The 27,288-nt window shown below is 46.1% G+C and overlaps 1 protein-coding gene across 4 annotated transcripts in view; it reads left to right on the forward strand.

The window, feature by feature from the left end:
• unc13d (unc-13 homolog D (C. elegans)) overlaps positions 1-27,288 on the forward strand; it is a 197,824-nt gene that overhangs the window by 48,388 nt on the left and 122,148 nt on the right. For 3 of the 4 annotated variants that reach the window (XM_063030886.1, XM_063030889.1, XM_063030887.1), the window contains exons 3-5: positions 149-256; positions 2,246-2,305; positions 16,807-16,873. In XM_063030886.1, the coding sequence (XP_062886956.1) occupies positions 149-256; positions 2,246-2,305; positions 16,807-16,873 (235 nt within the window). Of the gene's footprint in view, positions 1-148; positions 257-2,245; positions 2,306-16,806; positions 16,874-21,730; positions 22,299-27,288 lie in introns of those variants that run through there. The other variant, XM_063030890.1, reaches the window with a different exon arrangement.

A 27,288-nucleotide genomic window follows, 5' to 3' on the forward strand; every position in this document is an offset into this window, starting at 1 on the left:
TTCCTCACCTTTCACAGTTCTGATGAGAGGTCCTGAACCTGAAAGTCTAACTCTGCTTCTCTCTCCACAGATGCTGCCTGACCTGCTGAGTGTTTCCAGCATTCTCTGTACTGGTTTTTTAACTCTGCCTTTCCCTTTCTCTGTGCAGCGGAGATTGTTGTACGAAGAAGCCCTGTACACAGTTATCCACAGCAGCGGCAAACCTGCAGGGCACCACTGTGAGGACAAGGATGAGCTCCTTCAGTACCTGAAGAATGTGAGTAAACCCACTGAAGCATCCCTTCACCAACAAGTACTGGAGTTAATATTGTCCCATGGGTAAGAGTAAAGTGAATGTGTTTTGTTGGTGTGTAGGAGCGACTGGACATCCCAGAGTCATGTCAGTGTCTAGACATCCCACAATATAGACAGCTCATTGCCCACTCAAAGTCCAGATGCCTTGAACCTATTCAGAGCATTTCAGCCTGTTAACGTTAACACAGCATGGTTACACTAGGACAGGGGTCCCCAACCTTTTTTGCACCGCGGACCGGTTTATTATTGACAATATTCTTGCGGACCGGCCGACCCGGTGGGGGGGGAGGGGGGTAGGGTTGCCAACGGACAAGAGTAGCTGTCAAATACGTTGTGTCTACCCTGAGAAAGACTACAATGACCATGAAGCCTTGCTCGGGCACTTGTCTGCGCATGCGTGTACATGCTGATTTTTTTCTACAAATCGTTTTTGGCGATTCTGTTCGGGGGGGGGGTAATCACGACCGGAATATAGGTGATAAGTGGCTAATTCACTCAATTTCGTTTCTAAAAGGGTTTATCTAATGAATTTAATATTGAACACAGCACATATTTTCCTCACATGAATATAGTGATAAGTCAATTATCAGGGGAGGACAGGGGAGCTTGAAGTAAGTGTTGAATGAACTTCCAGTAGAAGTGGTAGAGGCAGGTTCGATATTATCATTTAAATAAAAATTGGATAGGTATATGGACAGGAAAGGAATGGAGGGTTATGGGCTGAGTGCAGGTCAGTGGGACTAGGTGAGAGTAAGCATTTGGCACGAACTAGAAGGGCAGAGATGGCCTGTTTCCATGCTGTAATTGTTATATGGTTATATAAGTCACTTATAAGTCAATAGCATCATAACCTTTTAAGTACATTTTAAACACACAACACATATTATTCCTTTTATTTTGCACTATTTATTTTATTTTGTATATATTTTTTGTCTTTGTACTGTACTGCTGCTGCAAAATGACAAATGTCACTGTATATTTGACAATGATAATAACCTGGGGCAGATCCTGATCTATTTCCCAGTGTAATTAGAGGGTTTAGGTTGACGATGAGAGTGGCGATCAAAGGGAGTCTGAGGGGGAGGTTTTTCCATTCGCAGGACAGTGGAGATATGGAGTGACTTGCCAGAGGAGGGGGTAGAGGCAGGTACAATGTGAATGTTTGAGAAACAAAGCACTTAGGCAGGTACATAAATAGATCGGGGTTCCCACGCTGGGGTCCATGGCATAAAAAGGTTGGGAACCCCTGGTTTAAAGGGATTCAGGCTACAAGCAGGCAAATAGGATTCACTTAGATGGGCATTTTGTTCAAACTGGTCTGAAAGACCTGTTTCTGTGTTGTATAACTCTGTACCCCACACCACCAAACAGGGATTTGATGATTCATTGTGAAGGATCTGATCTTGCTGTTGGACCTCCAAGTGATCCCTGGAACCGTTTCCAAAAATCAGCTAAAGCTTCAGTGATCCCTGCCACTGTTATCACTGGAAATTGCATCTTGTGCAATTTGGAATGTCAGACCAATAAATATTATGTGTTATTGAACTGCACGGATTCTAAAGCTGATCAATAATTAACTTTGGGTGCAGTGCAGTTAACCTTCAGAAGTCACAGTTGTATCCATGTGGACATCCTGCTACCTGAAGACACAAAAGACATCACTGAACACTGAATCTTCACTCTTTCATACAAGAACAAACGTCCTGAAAGGACTCAACCAGTCCAAGCAGAATCTGGAAAGAAATATCACGATCCCTAACCAAAAATGCTGATTGGTCTCTTTATTCCACAGGTGCTGCTGGGTTGAGTTCTTCTAGAGTTTCTGCTATTGTTTTAGATTCCAGCGCCCGCCATGTTCTTTATTATTCTTCTCTCATTCTAGTTGTGAACACTAATGGTTTGAACTTTTTCCCACAATAATCCATTTCATATTTGCTCATCTTCTCTTCAGGCTTTCCAAATGGACACAGTGGAAAATAACGCAATGCTGGAGCAGGTCCGAGACCTGAAGGTGAGTGGTGTCCGTTGTCTTGTGGACAGGATTATAGGTTCCATTAAAGAAAGCAAATTGTTGTTTTCTTTAATGGAACCTATAACATGGCAGGGCACTTCACAAAACTAAACAGAAGTCTTTAAGGGTGGTTAGCTTCTTGATAAATGGAAGTGGGTTTTGTGCTGGGTGAAAGATGACTGAGGGTTGGCAGCAACGTGGAGGAGATTATAATTGGATCAGTCATAATCTTATTGATAGCAGATAGACCTACTCCTGTTCTTGTTTCATATGTTCCCACAGAACCAGATGGTGAGTACAGTTGACAACAGAATTTTGGGTGACCTGCAGTTTTGACAACTGACGCTGAGCAAGAATGTGTTGGATGGCTGTGTACAGAGGTTTTCAACAGCCACAGAGGCAGGACTAGCTGAATGTAACAGTTGTCCGGGGTAACATTTACTAGTTGGGTTACAGGGGGTCTGCGAGAAGTGTGGGGAAGACTGGAGAAAGGTATAGGCTGAGGATATGCCTGGATTTTCCCAGTAGTTCCCTGGCATTCATCTTCATAACCACTGGTAATGTCAACATTTAGGAATCCAGACTCCCTGCGTTTGCTGTCCATGCTCCAGCAGCATGGAGCTGAACGGTGGAGTTGGAGTTGCCTGGTATGTAGTACTGGGAATATGCTCGGGGGAGACACCAATCTATCAACTTCAATAGGCAGCCAACAGCTGTGGGCAAACGAAAATAATATTTTTTTAAACTTTTAAGCTATCTGTTTGTAGTAACATTCAAATTATTTTATTTTAAGTATTTTCAGTTCTTAAATGTTGCTTTTGCTGATTTTGCTTTTTATAATGTTAATAATTGTCTGTAATAACATGGAAGGAGGGTTCTCGGTCTCCCAGCAGCTGTGGAACAATCTGTTCTGCCTGATTCACCCCACTCATGACCCATGGCAGAGTAAATTACTTCCTCTTCCCTGCCCCTCTGACTTGACCTTTCCAGGCTGTGAAATTGTGGTTCCTCTCAGCCTGCACCATCTATCAAAAAGAACAGCTCCCCCGACTTGTTCAGAACAAGCATGAGCTTTCCATCCTGTCCTGGAGAACAAGCCCCAACTTCTCCGGCCGATGTCCCTTGTCCTTGGCCAGTTCTAACGGACCCTCACGGGGCTCTCACAACAATAGTCACATCTTCCACAACTGGACCCTGTAGTCCAGCTTCAGAGATCTACGCTGCCTCCAGTCCCTCCGCTCCTGTGCCATTCTGTCTGTTCGTTTCTAGTTCTTTTGCCAAAGGAAGCTCTCCTCTCACTCCCTGAATCTAATCCCATTCTCCCCGTATTCCCTGAATCCCAATCCCATTCTCCCAGAACAGTAACCCCATACTGCCCTTACTCCCTAGACACTAATCCCGTTCTCCCCTTACTCCCTAGACACCAATCCCAGACTCCCCTTACTCACTAGACACTAATCCCATTCTCCCCTTACACCCTGAACCCTAAACTCATTATCCCCTTACCCCTACACCCTAATCCCATTCTCCCCTTGCTCCCTGAAGCCTGATCCCATGCTCCCTGTACACCCTGAGCCCTAATCCCATTCTCCCCTTACTCCCTAGACACTGTTCTCACTGACTTCTCACTCATTGTGCCCTCAACTCATCTCACCCAATTCCTGAACACTAATTTAATTCTGCCCCACTCCCTGCACCTTAATGTTACTCACATGTCCACCACAACTCCTGTACAATAAGATCACTCTGTTGACAAATCTGGTACTCACCTCACTCACAGTAACATAATCACACTCTCTGTTCCCTTATTCCCCCTCCCTCAGCCTCTATTTCCCACTCTCACTCTCAACCTCTCTCCATATCCAAATCTCCCTCTCCCCTCCCTCCATATCCAAATCTCCCTCTCCCCTCCCTCCATATCCAAATCACCCTCTCCCCTCTCTCCATATCCAAATCACCCTCTCCCCGCTCCATATCCAAATCATCCTCTCCCCTCTCTCCATATCCAAATCACCCTCTCCCCTCTCTCCATATCCAAATCACCCTCCCTCTTCTCTCCATATCTAAATCTCGCTCTCCCCGTCCATATCCAAATCTCCCTCTACCCCCTCCATATCCAAATCATTCTCTCCCCTCTGTCCATATCCAAATCATCCTCTCCCCTCTCTCCATATCCAAATCACGCTCTCCCCTCTCTCCATGTCCAAATCATCCTCTCCCCTCTCTCCATATCCAAATCTCCCTCTCTCCATGTCCAAATCTCCCTCCCCCACTCCATATCCAAATCTCCATCTCCCCCTCTCCATATCCAAATCATCCTCTCCCCTCTCTCCATATCAAAATCACCCTCTCCTCTCTCCCCATATCCAAATCACCCTCTCCCCTCTCCATATCCAAATCATCGTCTCCCCTCTTTATACATCCAAATCTCCCTCTCCCCTCTCTCCATATCCAAATCACCCTCTCCCCTCTCCATATCCAAATCATCTTCTCCACTCTCTGCATATCCAAATCTCCCTCTCTCCTCAATGCATATCCAAATCACCCTCACCCTCTCTCCATGTCAAAATCTCCCTCTCTCCATATCCAAATCACCCTCCCCCTCTCTCCATGTCCAAATCATCCTCTCCCCTCTCTCCATATCCAAATCACCCTCTCCCCTCTCTCCATATCCAAATCACCCTCCCTCTTCTCTCCATATCTAAATCTCGCTCTCCCCCATCCATATCCAAATCACCCTCTCCCCTCTCTCCATATCCAAATCACCCTCTCCCCCTCTGCATATCCAAATCTCCCTCTCTCCTCTCTCCATATTCAAATCTCCATCTCCCCTCTCTCCATATCCAAATCACCCTCTCCCCGCTCCATATCCAAATCATCCTCTCCCATCTTTCTATATCCAAATCTCCCTCTCCCCTCTCTCCATATCAAAATCACCCTCTCCCCTCTCCCCATATCCAAATCAGCATCTCCACTCTCTCCATATCCAAATCTCCCTCTCCCCTCTCTCCATATGCAAATCACCCTCTCTCCTCTCTCCATATCAAAATTACCCTCTCCCCGTCCCCATATCCAAATCACCCTCTCCCCTCTCTCCATATCCAAATCATTTTCTCCCCTCTCTCCATATCCAAATCACCCTCTCCCCCCTCCATATCCAAATCATCCTTTCCCCTCTTTCAATATCCAAATCTCCCTCTCCCCTCTCTCCATATCAAAATCACCCTCTCCCCTCTCCCCATATCCAAATCACCATCTCTCCACTCCATAACCAACTCATCTTCTCCACTCTCTCGATATTCAAATCTCCCTCTCCCCTCTCCCCATATCCAAATCACCCTCTCCCCTCTCTCCATATCCAAATCTCCCTCTCCCCTCTCCCCATATCCAAATCACCCTCTCCCCCTCTCCATATCCAAATCTCCTTCTCCCCTCTCTCCATATCCAAATCTCCCTCTCCCCTCTCTCCCATATCCGAATTACTCTCTCCCCCCCTCCATATCCAAATCTCCCTCTCCCCTCTCCCCATATCCAAATCACCCTCTCCCCCCTCCATATCCAAATCACCCTCTCCCTCTATCCATATCAAAATCACCTTCTCCCCCTCCCCATATCCAAATCATCCCCTCCCCTCTCCATATCCAAATCACCCTCTCCCCTCTCCATATCCAAACCATCTTCTCCACTCTCTCCATATCCAAATCTCCCACTGCCCTCTCTCCATATCCAAATCACCCTCTCCCCTCTCTCCATATCCAAATCTCCCTCTCCCCTCTCTCCATATCCAAATCACCCTCTCCCCCCTCTCCATATCCAAATCTCCTTCTCCCCTCTCTCCATATCCAAATCATCCTCTCCCCTCTCTCCATATCAAAATCACCCTCTCCTCTCTCCCCATATCCAAATCACCCTCTCCCCTCTCCATATCCAAATCATCGTCTCCCCTCTTTATACATCCAAATCTCCCTCTCCCCTCTCTCCATATCCAAATCACCCTCTCCCCTCTCCATATCCAAATCATCTTCTCCACTCTCTGCATATCCAAATCTCCCTCTCTCCTCAATGCATATCCAAATCACCCTCACCCTCTCTCCATGTCAAAATCTCCCTCTCTCCATATCCAAATCACCCTCCCCCTCTCTCCATGTCCAAATCATCCTCTCCCCTCTCTCCATATCCAAATCACCCTCTCCCCTCTCTCCATATCCAAATCACCCTCCCTCTTCTCTCCATATCTAAATCTCGCTCTCCCCCATCCATATCCAAATCTCCCTCTCCCCTCTCTCCATATCCAAATCACCCTCTCCCCCTCTGCATATCCAAATCTCCCTCTCTCCTCTCTCCATATTCAAATCTCCATCTCCCCTCTCTCCATATCCAAATCACCCTCTCCCCGCTCCATATCCAAATCATCCTCTCCCATCTTTCTATATCCAAATCTCCCTCTCCCCTCTCTCCATATCAAAATCACCCTCTCCCCTCTCCCCATATCCAAATCAGCATCTCCACTCTCTCCATATCCAAATCTCCCTCTCCCCTCTCTCCATATGCAAATCACCCTCTCTCCTCTCTCCATATCAAAATTACCCTCTCCCCGTCCCCATATCCAAATCACCCTCTCCCCTCTCTCCATATCCAAATCATTTTCTCCCCTCTCTCCATATCCAAATCACCCTCTCCCCCCTCCATATCCAAATCATCCTTTCCCCTCTTTCAATATCCAAATCTCCCTCTCCCCTCTCTCCATATCAAAATCACCCTCTCCCCTCTCCCCATATCCAAATCACCATCTCTCCACTCCATAACCAACTCATCTTCTCCACTCTCTCGATATTCAAATCTCCCTCTCCCCTCTCCCCATATCCAAATCACCCTCTCCCCTCTCTCCATATCCAAATCTCCCTCTCCCCTCTCCCCATATCCAAATCACCCTCTCCCCCTCTCCATATCCAAATCTCCTTCTCCCCTCTCTCCATATCCAAATCTCCCTCTCCCCTCTCTCCATATCCGAATTACTCTCTCCCCCCTCCATATCCAAATCTCCCTCTCCCCTCTCCCCATATCCAAATCACCCTCTCCCCCCTCCATATCCAAATCACCCTCTCCCTCTATCCATATCAAAATCACCTTCTCCCCCTCCCCATATCCAAATCATCCCCTCCCCTCTCCATATCCAAATCACCCTCTCCCCTCTCCATATCCAAACCATCTTCTCCACTCTCTCCATATCCAAATCTCCCACTGCCCTCTCTCCATATCCAAATCACCCTCTCCCCTCTCTCCATATCCAAATCTCCCTCTCCCCTCTCTCCATATCCAAATCACCCTCTCCCCCCTCTCCATATCCAAATCTCCTTCTCCCCTCTCTCCATATCCAAATCTCCCTCTCCCCTCTCTCCATATCCAAATCTCCCTCTCCCCTCTCTCCATATCCAAATCTCCCTCTCCCTCTCCATATCCAAATCACCCTCTCCCCTCTCCCCATATCCAAATCACCCTCTCCCCACTCCATAACCAAATAATCTTCTCCACTCTCTCGATATCCAAATCTCCCTCTCCCCTCTCTCCATATCCAAATCACCCTCTACCCTCTCTCCATATCCAAATCACCCTCCTCTTCTCTCCATATCCAAATCTCCCTCTCCCCTCTCTCCATATCCAAATCACCCTCTCCCTCTCTAAAAATCCAAATCTCCCTCCCTCCTCTCATATCCAAATCACCCTCTCCCCTCTCTTCATATCAAAACTCCTTCTCCCCTCTCTCCATATCCAAATCATCCTCTCCCCTCTCCCTGTATCAAAATCACCCTCTCTCCATATCCAAATCACCCTTTCCGCTTTCTCCATATCAAACTCACCCTCTGCCCTCTTTCTATATACAAATCTCCCTCTCCCCTCTCTCCATATCAAAATCATCTTCTCCACTCTCTCCATATCCAAATCTCTCTCTCCCCTCTCTCCATATCCAAATCATCCTCTCACCTCTCTCCATATCCAAATCACCCACTCCCCCCTCCATATCCAAATCATCCTCTCCCCTCTTTCTATATCCAAATCTCCCTCTCCCCTCTCTCCATATTCAAATCACCCTCTCCCATCTCCATATCCAAATCTCCCTCTCCCTCTCCATATCCATATCATTTTCTCCACTCTCTCCATATCCAAATCACCCTCTCCCCTCTCTCCATATCCAAATCACCCTCTAACCTCTCTCCATATCCGAATCTCCCTCTCCCCTCTCTCCATATCAAAATCATCTTCTCCACTCTCTCCATATCCAAATCTCTCTCTCCCCTCTCTCCATATTCAAATCACCCTCTCCCGTCTCCATATCCAAATCTCCCTCTCCCTCTCCATATCCAAATCATTTTCTCCACTCTCTCCATATCCAAACCATCCTCTTCCCCTCTCCATATCCAAATCATTTTCTCCACTCTCTCCATATCCAAATCTCCCTCTCCCCACTCTCCATATCCAAATCTCATTCTCCCCTCTCCCCATATCCAAATCACCCTCTCCCCTCTCCATATCCAAATCATCGTCTCCCCTCTTTATACATCCAAATCTCCCTCTCCCCTCTCTCCATATCCAAATCACCCTCTCCCCTCTCCATATCCAAATCATCTTCTCCACTCTCTGCATATCCAAATCTCCCTCTCCCCTCTCTCCATATCCAAATCACCCTCTCCCCTCTCTCCATGTCCAAATCACCCTCTCCCCTCTCCCCATATCCAAATCACCCTCTCCCCACTCCATAACCAAATCATCTTCTCCACTCTCTCGATATCCAAATCTTCCTCCCCTCTCTCCATATCCAAATCACCCTCTCCCCTCTCTCCATATCCAAATCACCCTCCCCTTCTCTCCATATCCAAATCTCCCTCTCCCCTCTCTCCATATCCAAATCACCCTCTCCCCTCTCTAAAAATCCAAATCTCCCTCTCCCTCCTCTCATATCTAAATCATCCTCTCCCCTCTCTCCATATCAAAACTCCTTCTCCCCTCTCTCCATATCCAAATCTCCCTCTCCCCTCTCTCCATATCCAAATCACCCTCTCCCCTCTCTCCATATCCAAATCACCCTCCCCTTCTCTCCATATCCAAATCTCCCTCTCCCCTCTCTCCATATCCAAATCTCCCTCTCCCCTCTCTCCATATCCAAATCACCCTCTCCCCTCTCTCCATATCCAAATCACCCTCCCCTTCCCTCCATATCCAAATCTCCCTCTCCCCCCCTCCATATCCAAATCTCATTCTCCCCTCTCTCCATATCCAAATCACCCTCTCCCCTCTCTAAAAATCCAAATTTCCCTCTCCCTCCTCTCATTTCCAAATCTCCCCCTCCCCTCTCTCCATATCCAAATCTCCCTCTCTCCATGTCGAAATCTCCCTCTCCCCCTCCATATCCAAATCTCCATCTCCCCGTCTCCATATCCAAATCATCCTCTCCCTCCTCTCACATCCAAATCTCCCTCTCCCCTCTCTCCATATCCAATTCTCCCTCTCTCCATGTCGAAATCTCCCTCTCCCCCTCCATATCCAAATCTCCCTCTCTCCATGTCGAAATCTCCCTCTCCCCCTCCATATCCAAATCTCCATCTCCCCCTCTCCATATCCAAATCATCCTCTCCCTCCTCTCACATCCAAATCTCCCTCTCCCCTCTCTCCATATCCAATTCTCCCTCTCTCCATGTCGAAATCTCCCTCTCCCCCTCCATATCCAAATCTCCCTCTCTCCATGTCGAAATTCCCTCTCCCCCTCCATATCCAAATCTCCATCTCCTCCTCTCCATATCCAAATCATCCTCTCCCACCTCTCACATCCAAATCTCCCTCTCCCCTCTCTCCATATCCAAATCTCCCTGTCTCCATGTCGAAATCTCCCTCTCCCCGTTCATATCCAAATCTCCATCTCCCCCTCTCCATATCCAAATCATCCTCTCCCTCCTCTCACATCCAAATCTCCCTCTCTCCTCTCTCCATATTCAAATCTCCATCTCCCCCTCTCCATATCCAAACCACCCTCTCCCCTCTCCATATCCAAATCACCCTCTCCCCTCTCTCCATATCAAAATCACCCTCTCCCCTCTCCCCATATCCAAATCACCCTCTCCCCTCTCTCCATATCAAAATCATCTTCTCCACTCTCTCCATATCCAAATCTCCCTCTCCCCTCTCTCCATATCCAAATCACCCTCTCCCCTCTCTCCATATCCAAATCACCCTCTCCCCCTCCATATCCAAATCATCCTCACCCCTCTTTCTATATCCAAATCTCCCTCTCCCTCTCTCCATATCCAAATCACCCTCCCCCCCTCCATATCCAAATCATCCTCACCCCTCTTTCTTTATCCAAATCTCCCTCTCCCCTCTCCATATCAAAATCACCCTCTCCCCTCTCCCTATATCCAAATCACCCTCTCCCCACTCCATAACCAGATCATCTTCTCCACTCTCTCGATATCCAAATCTCCCTCTCCCCTCTCTCCATATCCAAATCATCTTCTCCACTCTCTCCATATCCAAATCACCCTCTCCCCACTCCATATCCAAATCATCCACTCCCCTCTATCTATATCCAAATCTCCCTCTCCCCTCTCTCCATATCCAAATCTCCCTATCTCCATGTCGAAATTTCCCTCTCCCCGTTCATATCCAAATCTCCATCTCCCCCTCTCCATATCCAAATCATCCTCTCCCTCCTCTCACATCCAAATCTCCCTCTCTCCTCTCTCCATATTCAAATCTCCATCTCCCCGTCTCCATATCCAAACCACCCTCTCCCCTCTCCATATCCAAATCACCCTCTCCCCTCTCTCCATATCAAAATCACCCTCTCCCCTCTCCCCATATCCAAATCACCCTCTCCCCTCTCTCCATATCAAAATCACCCTCTCCCCTCTCCCCATATCCAAATCACCCTCTCCCCTCTCTCCATATCAAAATCATCTTCTCCACTCTCTCCATATCCAAATCTCCCTCTCCCCTCTCTCCATATCCAAATCACCCTCTCCCCCCTCCATATCCAAATCATCCTCACCCCTCTTTCTATATCCAAATCTCCCTCTCCCCCTCTCCATATTCAAATCACCCTCTCCCGTATCCATATCCAAATCTCCCTCTCCCTCTCCATATCCAAATCATTTTCTCCACTCACTCCATATCCAAATCACCCTCTCCCCTCTCTCCATATCCAAATCACCCTCTCCCCTCTCTCCATATCCAAATCACCCTCTACCCTCTCTCCATATCCAAATCTCCCTCTCCCTCCTCTTATATCCAAATCACCCTCTCTCCTCTCCCCATATCCAAATCTCCCTCTCCCTCTCCATATCCAAATCATCTTCTCCACTCTGTCCATATCCAAATCTCCCTCTCCCCCCCTCCATATCCAAATCATTTTCTCCACTCTCTCCATATCCAAATCTCCCTCTCCCCTCCCTCCATATCCAAATCACCCTCTCCCCTCTCCCCATATCCAAATCACCCTCTCCCCACTCCAGAACCAAATCACCTTCTCCACTCTCTCGATATCCAAATCTCCCTCTCCCCTCTCTCCATATCCAAATCTCATTCTCCCCCCTCTCCATATCCAAATCATCCTCTCCCTCCTCTCACATCCAAATCTCCCTATCCCCTCTCTCCATATCCAATTCTCCCTCTCTCCATGTCGAAATCTCCCTCTCCCCCTCCATATCCAAATCTCCATCTCCCCCTCTCCATATCCAAATCAGCCTCTCCCACCTCTCACATCCAAATCTCCCTCTCCCCCTCTCCATATCCAAATCTCCCTCTCTCCATGTCGAAATCTCCCTCTCCCCCTTCATATCCAAATCTCCATCTCCCCCTCTCATATCCAAATCATCCTCTCCCTCCTCTCACATCCAAATCTCCCTCTCTCCTCTCTCCATATTCAAATCTCCATCTCCCCTCTCTCCATATCCAAACCACCCTCTCCCCTCTCCATATCCAAATCTTCTTCTGCACTCTCTCCATATCGAAATCTCCCTCTCCCTACTCTCCATATCCAAATCATCCTCTCCCCTCTCTCCATATCAAAATCACCCTCTCCCCTCTCCCCATATCCAAATCACCCTCTCCCCACTCTCCATATCAAAATCATCTTCTCCACTCTCTCCATATCCAAATCTCCCTCTCCCCTCTCTCCATATCCAAATCACCCTCTCCCCTCTCTCCATATCCAAATCACCCTCTCCCCCCTCCATATCCAAATCATCCTCACCCCTCTTTCTATATCCAAATCTCCCTCTCCCTTGTCCCCATATCCAAATCACCCTCTCCCCCTCCATATCCAAATCATCTTCTCCACTCTCTCGATATCTAAATCTCCCTCTCCCCTCTCTCCATATCCAAATTACCCTATCCCCTCTCTCCATATCAAAATCACCCTCTCCCCCTCCCAATCCAAATCACCCTCTCCTCGCTCCATATCCAAATCATCTTCTCCACTCTCTCCATATCCAAATCACCCTCTCCCCACTCCATATCCAAATCATCCTCTCCCCTCTTTCTATATCAAAATCACCCTCTCCCCTCTCCCCATATCCAAATCACGCTCTCCCCCCTCCATATCCAAATCATCTTCTCCACTCTCTCGATATCCAAATCTCCCGCTCCCCTCTCTCCATATCCAAATCACCCTCTCCCTCTATCCATATTAAAATCACCCTCTCCATATCCAAATCATCCTCTCCCTCCTCTCACATCCAAATCTCCCTCTCTCCTCTCTCCATATTCAAATCTCCATTTCCCTCTCTCCATATCCAAACCACCCTCTCCCCTCTCCATATCCAAATCATCTTCTGCACTCTCTCCATATCGAAATCTCCCTCTCCCTACTCTCCATATCCAAATCACCCTCTCCCCTCTCTCCATATCAAAATCACCCTCTCCCCTCTCCCCATATCCAAATCACCCTATCCCCTCTCTCCATATCAAAATCACCCTCTCCCCTCTCCCTATATCCAAATCACCCTCTCCCCACTCCATAACCAGATCATCTTCTCCACTCTCTCGATATCCAAATCTCCCTCTCCCCTCTCTCCATATCCAAATCATCTTCTCCACTCTCTCCATATCCAAATCACCCTCTCCCCACTCCATATCCAAATCATCCACTCCCCTCTATCTATATCCAAATCTCCCTCTCCCCTCTCTCCATATCCAAATCTCCCTATCTCCATGTCGAAATTTCCCTCTCCCCGTTCATATCCAAATCTCCATCTCCCCCTCTCCATATCCAAATCATCCTCTCCCTCCTCTCACATCCAAATCTCCCTCTCTCCTCTCTCCATATTCAAATCTCCATCTCCCCGTCTCCATATCCAAACCACCCTCTCTCCCCTCTCCATATCCAAATCACCCTCTCCCCTCTCTCCATATCAAAATCACCCTCTCCCCTCTCCCCATATCCAAATCACCCTCTCCCCTCTCTCCATATCAAAATCACCCTCTCCCCTCTCCCCATATCCAAATCACCCTCTCCCCTCTCTCCATATCAAAATCATCTTCTCCACTCTCTCCATATCCAAATCTCCCTCTCCCCTCTCTCCATATCCAAATCACCCTCTCCCCCCTCCATATCCAAATCATCCTCACCCCTCTTTCTATATCCAAATCTCCCTCTCCCCCTCTCCATATTCAAATCACCCTCTCCCGTATCCATATCCAAATCTCCCTCTCCCTCTCCATATCCAAATCATTTTCTCCACTCACTCCATATCCAAATCACCCTCTCCCCTCTCTCCATATCCAAATCACCCTCTCCCCTCTCTCCATATCCAAATCACCCTCTACCCTCTCTCCATATCCAAATCTCCCTCTCCCTCCTCTTATATCCAAATCACCCTCTCTCCTCTCCCCATATCCAAATCTCCCTCTCCCTCTCCATATCCAAATCATCTTCTCCACTCTGTCCATATCCAAATCTCCCTCTCCCCCCCTCCATATCCAAATCATTTTCTCCACTCTCTCCATATCCAAATCTCCCTCTCCCCTCCCTCCATATCCAAATCACCCTCTCCCCTCTCCCCATATCCAAATCACCCTCTCCCCACTCCAGAACCAAATCACCTTCTCCACTCTCTCGATATCCAAATCTCCCTCTCCCCTCTCTCCATATCCAAATCTCATTCTCCCCCCTCTCCATATCCAAATCATCCTCTCCCTCCTCTCACATCCAAATCTCCCTCTCCCCTCTCTCCATATCCAATTCTCCCTCTCTCCATGTCGAAATCTCCCTCTCCCCCTCCATATCCAAATCTCCATCTCCCCCTCTCCATATCCAAATCAGCCTCTCCCACCTCTCACATCCAAATCTCCCTCTCCCCCTCTCCATATCCAAATCTCCCTCTCTCCATGTCGAAATCTCCCTCTCCCCCTTCATATCCAAATCTCCATCTCCCCCTCTCATATCCAAATCATCCTCTCCCTCCTCTCACATCCAAATCTCCCTCTCTCCTCTCTCCATATTCAAATCTCCATCTCCCCTCTCTCCATATCCAAACCACCCTCTCCCCTCTCCATATCCAAATCTTCTTCTGCACTCTCTCCATATCGAAATCTCCCTCTCCCTACTCTCCATATCCAAATCATCCTCTCCCCTCTCTCCATATCAAAATCACCCTCTCCCCTCTCCCCATATCCAAATCACCCTCTCCCCACTCTCCATATCAAAATCATCTTCTCCACTCTCTCCATATCCAAATCTCCCTCTCCCCTCTCTCCATATCCAAATCACCCTCTCCCCTCTCTCCATATCCAAATCACCCTCTCCCCCCTCCATATCCAAATCATCCTCACCCCTCTTTCTATATCCAAATCTCCCTCTCCCCTGTCCCCATATCCAAATCACCCTCTCCCCCTCCATATCCAAATCATCTTCTCCACTCTCTCGATATCTAAATCTCCCTCTCCCCTCTCTCCATATCCAAATTACCCTATCCCCTCTCTCCATATCAAAATCACCCTCTCCCCCTCCCAATCCAAATCACCCTCTCCTCGCTCCATATCCAAATCATCTTCTCCACTCTCTCCATATCCAAATCACCCTCTCCCCACTCCATATCCAAATCATCCTCTCCCCTCTTTCTATATCAAAATCACCCTCTCCCCTCTCCCCATATCCAAATCACGCTCTCCCCCCTCCATATCCAAATCATCTTCTCCACTCTCTCGATATCCAAATCTCCCGCTCCCCTCTCTCCATATCCAAATCACCCTCTCCCTCTATCCATATTAAAATCACCCTCTCCATATCCAAATCATCCTCTCCCTCCTCTCACATCCAAATCTCCCTCTCTCCTCTCTCCATATTCAAATCTCCATTTCCCTCTCTCCATATCCAAACCACCCTCTCCCCTCTCCATATCCAAATCATCTTCTGCACTCTCTCCATATCGAAATCTCCCTCTCCCTACTCTCCATATCCAAATCACCCTCTCCCCTCTCTCCATATCAAAATCACCCTCTCCCCTCTCCCCATATCCAAATCACCCTATCCCCTCTCTCCATATCAAAATCACCCTCTCCCCCTCCCAATTCAAATCACCCTCTCCTCGCTCCATATCCATATCATCTTCTCCACTCTCTCCATATCCAAATCACCCTCTCCCCACTCCATTTTCAAATCATCCTCTCCCCTCTTTCTATATCAAAATCACCCTCTCCCCTCTCCCCATATCCAAATCACGCTCTCCCCCCTCCATATCCAAATCTCCTTCTCCCCTCTCTCCATATCAAAATCACCCTCCCCATATCCAAATCACCCTCTCCCCTCTCTCCATATCCAAATCTCCCTCTCCCCTCTCTCCATATCCAAATCACCCTCTCCCCCTCTCCATATCCAAATCTCCTTCTCCCCTCTCTCCATATCCAAATCTCCCTCTCCCCTCTCTCCATATCCAAATTACTCTCTCCCCCCCTCCATATCCAAATCTCCCTCTCCCCTCTCTCCATATCCAAATCACCCTCTCCACTCTCTCTATATCCAAATCATCTTCTCCCCTCTCCCCATATCCAAATCACCCTCTCCCCCCTCCATATCCATATCATCCTCTCCCCTCTTTCTATATCCAAATCTCCCTCTCCCCTCTCCATATCAAAATCACCCTCTCCCCTCTCCCCATATCCAAATCACCCTCTCCCCAGTGGAAGAGGAGCTGGGGGAAAGCCTCAGCCCTGGAGTTTGCTCAGAGCTGGCCTGACTATTTCGGGTGAAAACCTGCGGGTGTCAGATTCCAATTTCTCTCGGTCAGTGGGAGCTGCCCCAGGCCCAGCACTGGTGGAAACCGGTCTCACTCTGGACCATGACGATGGCTTTGGACACCAGTTTCTGTCTGTTTAGCTGACTTGTGGAGTGAGTGGGGAGGTGGTCAGCCCCTCGGACAATGGTGCCCTATTCCTTACACTGCAGTGTGTCTGGTGTGCTTTCCGGAGCTTTTACACTGAGCTTCCTCGTGCTCTGTCTGCTTCTCTCACAGCCACCCTCCACCTTTCTGAAGCTGACAGTGAAGCAAGCCAACGGGATTATTGGGAAGGATGCAACCGGTGAGTACTTTGTTCCAAAGCGTGGACTGGTTTCCAGTGCTCTGCACCATCAGTGTTTCAAATAGACCAGGTCACACGGGTCAGGGAATGCTCTGCTGTCAGGGACATTAGCAGACAGTGGGACAGCAGACTGAGGGGTGAGGAATGACGTTCAGTGCAGAGAATTATGACGTGATGTGCCTCAGCAGGAAGAGTGAGCAGGGTGCAGAGAGAATCTTATTTGCAGCAGCAAATGGGCAGCACCCACAAGAAAAAACATGAATTATACTTACTTTACCAGAAAATAAAACACAATTAGAACAAAAGAAAAGTGCAAAGTGGACAGGGTGGTCACAATGCTGGTAAACTGGAGTGATTAGGGTTTTGCTGGTTGATTCAAGAGCCAAACAGTTGACGAGAAGACCATAAAATATACAGACATCCCACCCTGCAAAAACTAATTTCAGGGTGGTAGCACCCCCGCCCCCCGCAACCCCATATCTCCCCTGCCCCCCGTCGACCTCCAAGGGTGTATGTAATACTTTGTTTAGTGATTTTGTCTAATCTGTAAACCAAGTTGGGTATATGCAGCAAATGTGACATTAAAATACGTACTTATATTATCATGTTTATTCTATTACAACTTTAAGCAAGTCTACAGGGAGTTTGGCCTCATCATGTAGGACATCAATAGCGAAGCTCCTTGGCAGCTAGCCAGCTAGTTTAAATCAGGGGTCCCCAACCTTTTTTGCACCGCGTACCAGTTTAATATTGACAATATTCTTGCGGACCAGTCAACCGCGGGGGTGGGGGGGGGCGGCCGCGGGGGTGGTGTTAAACGCAACCGGAATATAGGTGATAAGTCAACTATAAGTCACTTGCAAGTGGCTAATACACTCAATTTCGTTTCTAAAGGGGTTTATCTAACGAATTTAATATTAAACACACAGCGCATATTTTCCTCGCATGAATGTAGTGATAAGTCAATTATAACAGTGGTCCCAAACCCCCGGGCCGTGAAGAATGCAGTGGTGCAGCGGTAGCCAGAACGCACCCAGCACATCTTTAAGAAAAAAGCCAAAATAAACAAGCTAATTGATTAGGTGCCGCCCAGCAGGTAAATGTCGCCCCAGATCAGAGACGATTGCTGATTGCGTCGTCTCTGATCTGGGCCGACATTTACGTGCCGGGCAGCACCTAATTAATTAGCTTGTTTATTTCGACTTTCTTCTTAGAGATGTGCTGGGTGCGTTCCAGCCACCACTGTATTCTTCGCAACCCAGAGGTTGGGGACCACTGAATTACAAGTCAATAGCATCATATCATTTTAAGTAACATTTGGATATTAAACACAGCGCATATTTTCCTCGTATGAACATATAAAATCATTGCAACACACCAATATCGCTGAATCAGTGGGAGCCCTGGGCTTGTTTCCCTGCAACAACACGGTCCCATCAAGGGGTGATGAGAGACAGCGATACTCGAAGGGGATTCCTTATGTCCAGTCTATACTGCAATTTAGTTTTCGTTGCATTCATTGCGGAAAACTCCGCTTCACAGAGATATGTTGGAAATGGAAGCAACGTTTTTAGTGCTTTCATGGCTATCTCAGGATATTCAGTCTTGACTTTGATCCAGAATGCCGGCAGAGATGTTATGTCAAACATACTTTTCAGCCCACCGTCATTTGCAAGCTCGAGGAGTCGATCTTTTTCCTGCGCTGACGTGGATGATTCACCGGGGACATTCACAAATGGGTCACGGACCCATTCCTTTCCATGCCTTGGGTCACTGATGACCTCGCGTGCATTAAAATTCAACAGTGCGTGACAGGGAATGAGGAAAGGTGCAGCTGACTCATATTGTTTCATATCGCCAAATCATATCGTTTCCTCGCAGCCCGGTGGTTGGGGGCCAGTCTTAGCACGAAGAGAGACCAATCAGGATGCTCGTTCTCCCTCTCCCTCTCAAAAAAATCTATTTCTAGGATATTGTATATAATTTCCGGGCGCCAGGGAGCCACTATCAATATGCGGAACTTCCGGGAGAGGCGGGATGTCTGGATATAGGAACAGAATTAGACCATTTGCTCCACCATTTCATCATGGTGATCCAATTTTACTCTCAGCCTCAGTCTCCTGTCTTCTCCCACTATCCTTTCCTGCTCTGACCAGTCCAGAATCTATCAACCTCTGCCTTAAATGTACACAAAGACTTGGCCTCCACAGTTGGCTATGGCAAAGAGTTCCACAGTTTCACCCCTCTCTGGTTAAAGAAATTCTTCCTCATTTCCATTCTAAAAGGATGCCCCTCTATTCTGAAGCCGTGTCCTCTGGACCTAGACTCTCCCACCATAGGAGACATCTTCTCCACATCCACTCTATCAAGGCCTTTCACCATTTGATAGGTTTTCATGAGGTGACCCCTCATTCTTCTGAATTCTAGTGAATACAGGCCCAGAGTCATCAAACGCTCTTCATATGACAAGCCATTCGATCCTGGAATCACTTTCATGAACCTGCTTTGAATCCTCTCCAGTTTCAGCACATCCTTTCCATGATAAAGGGCCCAAACCTGCTCACGATTCTCCATGTGAGGCCTCGCCAATGCTTCCAGGCTACTTTATCAGTGCCTCCAAATACCGACACCTCATCTTTAATAATCAACTCCAACATCTTCCCAACCACTGAGGTCAGACTAACTGGTTGATAACTTTATTTCTTCTGCCTCTCTCACTTCTTGAAGAGTGGAGTGACATTTGCAATTTTCCAGAACCATTCCCGAATCTAGAGATTTTTGGACGGTCGTTACTAATGCTGCCGCGATATCTCCAGCCACTTCTTTCAGAACTGCCTCCAGAAACTCTCCTCTATCTGTTCTGGCACTCTGGTTCCCATCCCCCTGCAACTCTAGTTTAAACCTCATGAACAAAGCTTCCCACGAGGGTATTAGTCCCTTTCCAGTTCAGGTGCAAACCGTCCCTTCTGTACAGGTCCCACCTTCCCTGGAAGAGAGCCCGATGATCCAAAAATGTTATGCCCTCCCTCCTGCACCAGCTCCTTAGCCACGTATTAAACTGTATAATCTTCCTAGTTCTGGCCTCACTGGCACACTCACGGCATGGGTAGCAATCCTGAGATCACAACCCTGGAGGTCCTATGCAGAACCCTGTCACTCGTCCTACCCGTGCCATTGGTACCTACATGGACCGCGAATTCTGGCTGTCCACCTCCCACTTAAGAACACTGAGGACTCAATCCAAGATGGCCCGGACCCTAGCACCTGTGAGGCAACACACCATCCAGGATCTTGTTCTTGCCCACAGAACCTCCTGTCTGTTCCCCTAATTAAAAAATCCCCTATCACCCCAGCGTACCTCTTCTCCCACCTTCCCACCTGAGTCACAGAGGCAGAATCAGAGCCAGAGATCTGACCATTGTGACTCTCCTCTGTTACGTCATTCCCCACATCCCCAGCCGACAGCATCCAAAGTGGGATACCCGCTGTTGAGGGGGATGGCCACAGGGGTACCCTGCATTGGCTCCTTCACCCCTTTCCCCTTCCTGACTGTCACCCAGTTTCCTGTGTCCTGCATCTTGGGTGTAACTACCTCTATTCCACCTCCCCCGGAAGTTCCGGGAGTCTCCGGCATATGAATAGTGGCTCCCTGATGCCCAGAAATTATATACAATATCACGGAAATCAATTTTTTTTGACAGCAAGCGAGAGCGTGAGACCGACCACGAGAGAGAGAGAGAGAGCGCTCTGTGGCAGAGTGTTCCAGAAAAAAAAAGAAAATATAAAACACACGTCACCCCAGACTACACTAAAGTGTACCCCTGCCTAATAGGGGTCAAAAATAATGACAGTGTTGCTCGCTGCACTGTTTGCAACAGTGACTTTTCTATTGCCCATGGTGGGTTAAGACTGTAAAAGACATGTTGAGGTGAGTTTAACAGGTGTCATTCGTTCATTAGCATAGCTAACGTTATTTAAACTAGCTGGCCAGCTGCTAAGGAGCTACTCTGTTGCAGACATCCCACCTCTCCTGGGAGTCTCCCGCAAATTGATGGTGCTCCCTCCCTGAAATGAGTTTTTGCAGGGTGGGATGTCTGCTGTCCCATCTGTTGAATCATTCCTTCAGCCTCCCGAATGATCCAGAGTTCACGCAGTTCCAGCTCTGACTCCGTAACACAGATTGTTAGAAGCTGCAGCTGGATGCACTTCTGGCAGTAGTTGTCGTCAGGGTCACTGGAGGTCACCCAGCCTTCCCATGTCCTGCAAGAGAAGTATTTCACTATCCTGCCTGGCATCTCTGCTGTCCCAGCTCAGCAGGTGTAAAGAGGAGAGGTAAAAAGCTAGAGCTTTTCTGTCCTTTGTTTTCTCTGAGTGAAGACTTAAAGAGCTAAAGCCCCAAGATCACGACTGTGACGATGGGCCTGGGCCGGTCTTTAGGCTGGGCTGCAGCCCAGGGGCCAGAGCTGCAGAGGGGCCCAGAATAGGTAGCTATCATCATGACGGGCAAAAAATACAAGAGTGGAGCACAGAAAAGAAACAAGAGAAAGAGGACCGTGAGAAAGAAGCATTCAAGAAGACATTGAAACTGACAGAATTTTTTAAACCTGTTCTCGATGATGCAGCAGTACCATCGCTCTTGACAGAGTCTGAGACCAGTGGACAAATGGAGACTTGTTCGACAGCTAGCGCTAGCACCAGTATTAGCACAGGACCACAGTCCTTTCCTTGCCACAGTCAGCAGCTAACGTTGGAGAGACAGAGAGCATGACTTTGGGATTCCTGACCACAGAGGCTTCCGAACAGCCAAGTCGGGCCGCCATTAATGTTAACGTTACCGCTTCTGAGGATCGTTACAGCACTGATCCTGCTCGCTGGGAAAAGGAAACGTTAGGTGATTCAGTCCGAGCGTACTGGGCTAAGAAAGGGCCGGAGTCCTGCCAGAATAAGACGTGGGTATCAAAGCTTCGGAACGAGTATACAAACAGCAGGAACGTTTTTTCTCCAAATTTCACTTCAAACACAAACTCATAAATGGTGAGTACACATCACGGCAATGGCCCTTATATTCCCCTTCCACCGGCTGTGTGTTTTGTTTTGCATGCCGCATCTTCAGTGATGGTAACTGTTAGTCCAGCTTCGAAACTGGCTTTAGCCACTGGAAACATGCCGCTGAGCGCATAGGAGACCATGAAAACAGCGAACACCGCAGGAAAACGATACTGACCTACGTTACACCAGCATCCGACAGCGGAAGAATAGATACAGAACTGCAAAAAGAGTTCTAGTCAGAGTGCGTCTACTGGACCGACGTATTGAAAAGAGCGGTGGCGTTTGTGTAGTTTTTGTCAAGAGGGGACTGGCTATCCGAGGTTCCAGTGACATATCTGGCAGGCCTGATGACGGCAACTACATGGGCATTCTAGAGGTAATAAGTGAGTTTGACCCGTTTTTAAGGCGCACATACAGAAATTTGGAAATGCAGGATCAAGCACCCCTTCATATCTTTCACCTAAAACATGTGAGGAGTTTATTGAGCTCATGAGCGATCGAGTTCTGTCAGAGATCATCAGTGAAGTCAAAATGGCCAAATACTTCTCTATTAGCATCGATTCAAGCACAGATGTTGCACAGGTAAATCAGCTCACATTAATTTTACGTTATGTGTCAACTGATGGAAACATTCAGGAGCAATTCTTACGATTTCTACCCATTGAGAGCCACACAGGGGAGGGCTTTATGTGAGTCTGTGACCAAAGTTTTAGGAGAGATGAATATTGACATAAGCAACTGCAGGGGAAAGCAGTGCTATAACAAAGCTGCAAATATGTCCAGCACATATAAAGGCATCAAGGAAATCAATTCACTTGCTGAGTGGGTTCCACGTGTAGCACACACATTGAATCTCGATGGAATCAGCAGTGTCAACTGTTGTGTTGAAACAGCTGATTTTTTCATCTTCGTGCAGAATGTGTTCAACTTCTGCTCCAAGTCAACTTCTAGGTGGCAGGTGGTAACCGCAGGACTTCAGCCTAATGCGAACAAGCGCATTGAAACTCTGAAGTCTCTCTCTAATACTAGATGGACTGCACATCCAGAAGCCACACAGGCATTGTGCAGAAATTATGCCAATGTTCAAGATTTGTTAAAGAGCATTGCGCAGAATGTGGCAACTAGAAATGAAGCAAGGTCACTGTACAAAAAATGGACAAGCTTGAGAAAGCTTTTTTGAGCAAATTGTGGCAATGCATTCTTCAGCGCTTTGAAAGTGCAAGTGTTGCACTGCAAGCTGTTAATCCAGACCTGTGTAATGCTGTGGATTTGCTGAGATTTGGCAAGCTGTACTTGCCCTGCCTTCCTTTAATTTGCCTTTAATACATAGCAAGCATGCATGATCAATTTGATACCTTTGAGACCCAAGCTAAAACTATGTCTCCAACAGTCTCACAAGTGTACAAAGAAAACACCCAACGACAAAGAAAACGTAAAGCCTTTCTGGGTGAATCCACAACACCTGATGTTGTTTTTGGTCGTACTTGCAGAAATTGATTGCAGATTTGCATCATATAATGACCTTAACAATGCATTTGGCATCCTAAACAATATCCCTTCTCTCTCTGTACAAGATCTGCACAAGAGAGCATCTGATCTTCAAAGCTGATATTCAGCTGACCTGGAGTTAGACTTTGTGGAGGAGGATGTCCATTTCAGGGAATTTGTAGGAGGCAAAGATATTTCATCCGCAACAGAGCTTTTATACTTCCTCAGAGAAAAAAACTTGCAGATCATCTTCTAAATGTGTGCATTGCTTTGAGGCTTTACCCGACTCTCCCTGTTACAAATGCAAGTGGTGGGACTTTGCTGCAAAGAAATCCAGAAGAACTAGGCTTTAATTTTGAAAAACAATCATCTGACTTTGTAAATATCTAGGCTTCTGTGTCAGTGCTGTTCCTGTTTTTGTGGCAATAGGCTAATAGTTGACTGTTTACAAACCTAGTAAGTAATAAGTGGTCTTTACTCTGCAAGCCACACAGTACAGCAATAGGTTAGTATGTGCTAGATCTCATTTTTCAAGAAGATTGTTGGAGTATCGTCAAGTTTCCTAGTTTGCCATAGTGCCATCTCTCTTGGCCTTTTTGTCTCTCATTTCCATTTTACTTTCTCAGAACACACGGTTGAGAAAAATACCGAGATAAAAATACTTTGGCATTGTTTGAGAAATAAGGCCTGTGGTATGTGCAGAAATAGCAAAATAAAGATTTAAGATTGGGTACATCATACTTCATCTCCCTCATAACTTTACTAAGCCAACTAAGCCTAGGTCAATTTTTGAGTGCTTTAGATACTGTCCTTCAAACTAAGAATCTGCATTACTTTCTGTCCTCCCTCTTAAGGCCTGTAAGTTTTGTTATGTAACCAGCAACAATGAATATCAATCGAGACAGGTTATATAAAAACAACCAAACGTTTAGTAAACACGGGTAAACAATTTAAAAAACGAAACCTTAACCGGAAGTTAACCACTATGCAGCCGTTCAACAAATCATCACTTGGCACTGGTTCTGAAAGCGTTAAATGCGAAAACAGTTCTTAAAACGGTGACATCAGATATAGTTCTTAAAATGGTAAATTTGAAAGTCCAACAGACTTATACGTTCAATTGGGAGAGACTTCTCTGGAGAAGGATTTCTTCATAGACGCGTCTTTCCTGCTGGTTCTGTCCAAAGAATTCATGATGCAGTAAATAAACAGTGTAAAACAACTGACCTTAATTTCTTTTAAAGAGCAAACCTTTGCATGAACTCTTTTCTCTCTTGGCAAGAGTTATCTTCGATGCAGGTCGCTACTCCTTCAACGAAGACTCAATAAGGTCGATCCTTTGTTAAACTGCTGAACGATGCCGACTCCTCTCGATCCTTCGGGTCCTATACTTTAATAAGGTCTTCACTCTCCCTTCTACTGCTGGAATAAGGTACATCAACACACCTAGCAAAAATTTCCCATCCAGTAATATTGTATCTTGCAACAGAACGCAACACTCCGTTTTAAAAATGAAACTGCATCATAAAAACAAATACGCAACAGAAATGGAGACACAGTACATTCTAGCTGGAAATCTAAAAACTAAAAACCTAACTGCGTCATCTGAGGTCTTCCCTTATATACCCGTGGTGCACATGTCATCACGTGACCTCACATTGGCGGGAAAATTACATCAGGTGACTTCCAAAAGACCATTACATCATTCTCACAAAAAAAATCACAGAGCTCCTTGAGATATGTAACACCTCCCTCCAAAAAAAAATTGGTCTCTTAAAGAACAGAATTTTAACAATTAACAATTTATTCAAATAAAATACAAAGGTATAAAATTTACAACATATGCAATATATACAGTCTTATCTTTCAACACTTTACAAACTAATGTACAGTAGGAGTGTTACAAATGTTAAAATACCATTCCATAAAAAACAAATTTTCGTTGTACATTTAACATCTAGACAGACAATCAGCGATCACATTATCTTTACCCTTAACATGAGTGATCAAAATATTGTACTCCTGTAACATTAAACTGTATTACTAAATTGGAGTTTAATTTCCTTAACCCTTTTCCTTAACGGTCACAGTGGCATGACCAAATTCACTGTTAGCTAAATTAATAGTTAAGTTAGCTTTTGAAAGTCTCTCAAATAGTTTCTCCACTGCAGTAATATGTGCTTTCCATGTATTATTTCCTGTAACTAAATCATCAATATAGGCATCTGTATCTTTTAATCCCTGAATCACACTGTTAATCATCCTCTGAAAAGTACCTGGTGCATTCTTCATCCCAAATGGAAGAACATTATATTCATAGAACCCAGATGGGGTTACAAATGCTGAAATCTCTCTACCTCTATCCCTCAATGGAACACACCAAATAACCTTTTAACAAATCAATTTTTGTAAGGAATTTGGCCAGTCCAACTTTATCCACACAATCATCTACTCTAGGGATTGGATATGCATCATTTTTTGTCACAGCATTCACTTTTCTGTAATCCGTACAAAACCTAATACTATCGTCTGGCTTAGGCACCATAACACACGGTGAACTCCAATTCAAATTAGAATGTCTAATAATATCATTGTCTAACATATACTTAATTTCTCATTCAGCAAGTTCACATTTTCCCCTGTTCATTCGATACAGATTTTGTTTTATGGGTCTAGCATCTCCAACATCTGCATCATGTGTAGCTACGATGGCTCTTCTAGGGACGTCTGGAAATAAATCTCTGTACTTAAAAATTAACTATTTCATCTGCTCTCTCTGCTCTCGCTGTAAATGAGCTAATTTTTCATCAATATTTTCTAGAATTTTTGAATTTGGTAACCTGGCTGAAATAATGTTGGGTTTAAAATGAGTTTCAGATGAATCCTCCATTAAGTTTTTATCAAGATCAGACTCATTTATTGATCACAACAGTCATAGTAGCAACTTCTCTCTCATAATACGGTTTTATCATATTTATATGACACAGCTGTGTTGTCTTTCTCCGATCTGGGGTTTTTACCACGTAATCTACATCATTTACCTTAGATTTAATCTCATAAGGACCATGAAATTTAGCTTGTAATGGGTTCGTTTGCACTGGGAAAAGAACCAACACCTTATCTGCAGGCTTAAAGACCTCATCCTAGCTTTCTTATCGTAGCATGTCTTCATCTTCTCTTGAGCTAATTTTAAATTTTCCTTTGCCAAGCTACAAGCTTTATACAATCTTTCTTTAAATTTTAAAACGTAACCTAGCAAATTAGTGTGTACTTCTTTATTAATCCGCTGCTCCTTCAACAAGGCCAAAGGTCCTCGAACTCTATGCCCAAACACAAGTTCAAAAGGACTAAAACCTAATGATTCCTGTACTTCCTCCCTTACTGAAAAAAGTAGTAAATGTATACGTTCATCCCAGTCCTTTTCATATTCCATACAATATGTCCTAATCATAGTTTTTAGTGTAGAATGAAATCTCTCCAAGGCTCCTTGTGATTCTGGATGATAGGCTGAGGAAATAATCTGTTTTGCACCCAGTTTATAAACTATCTGCTGAAACAATCCCAACATAAAATGACTACCTTGATCTGATTGTATTTCCTTAGGCAACCCAAAATAAGTAAAGAATTTTATAAGAGTCTTTGTTACTGTTTCGGCTGTTATATTCCTAAGAGGTACTGCCTCTGGAAACCAAGATGCTACGCACATAATAGTTAATAAATATTGATATCCAGTTTTAGTCTTTGGCAAAGGACCTACACAGTCTACAATGATTTTTGAGAATGGCTCACCAAATACTGGAATTGGTTGCAGTGGGGCCACTGGAGTAACCTGATTAGGTTTACCCACAATTTGACACGTATGACACGTTCTACAAAAT

This window comes from Mobula hypostoma, chromosome 22 (assembly GCF_963921235.1).
Source record: "Mobula hypostoma chromosome 22, sMobHyp1.1, whole genome shotgun sequence".
Classification (NCBI taxonomy): domain Eukaryota; kingdom Metazoa; phylum Chordata; class Chondrichthyes; order Myliobatiformes; family Myliobatidae; genus Mobula; species Mobula hypostoma.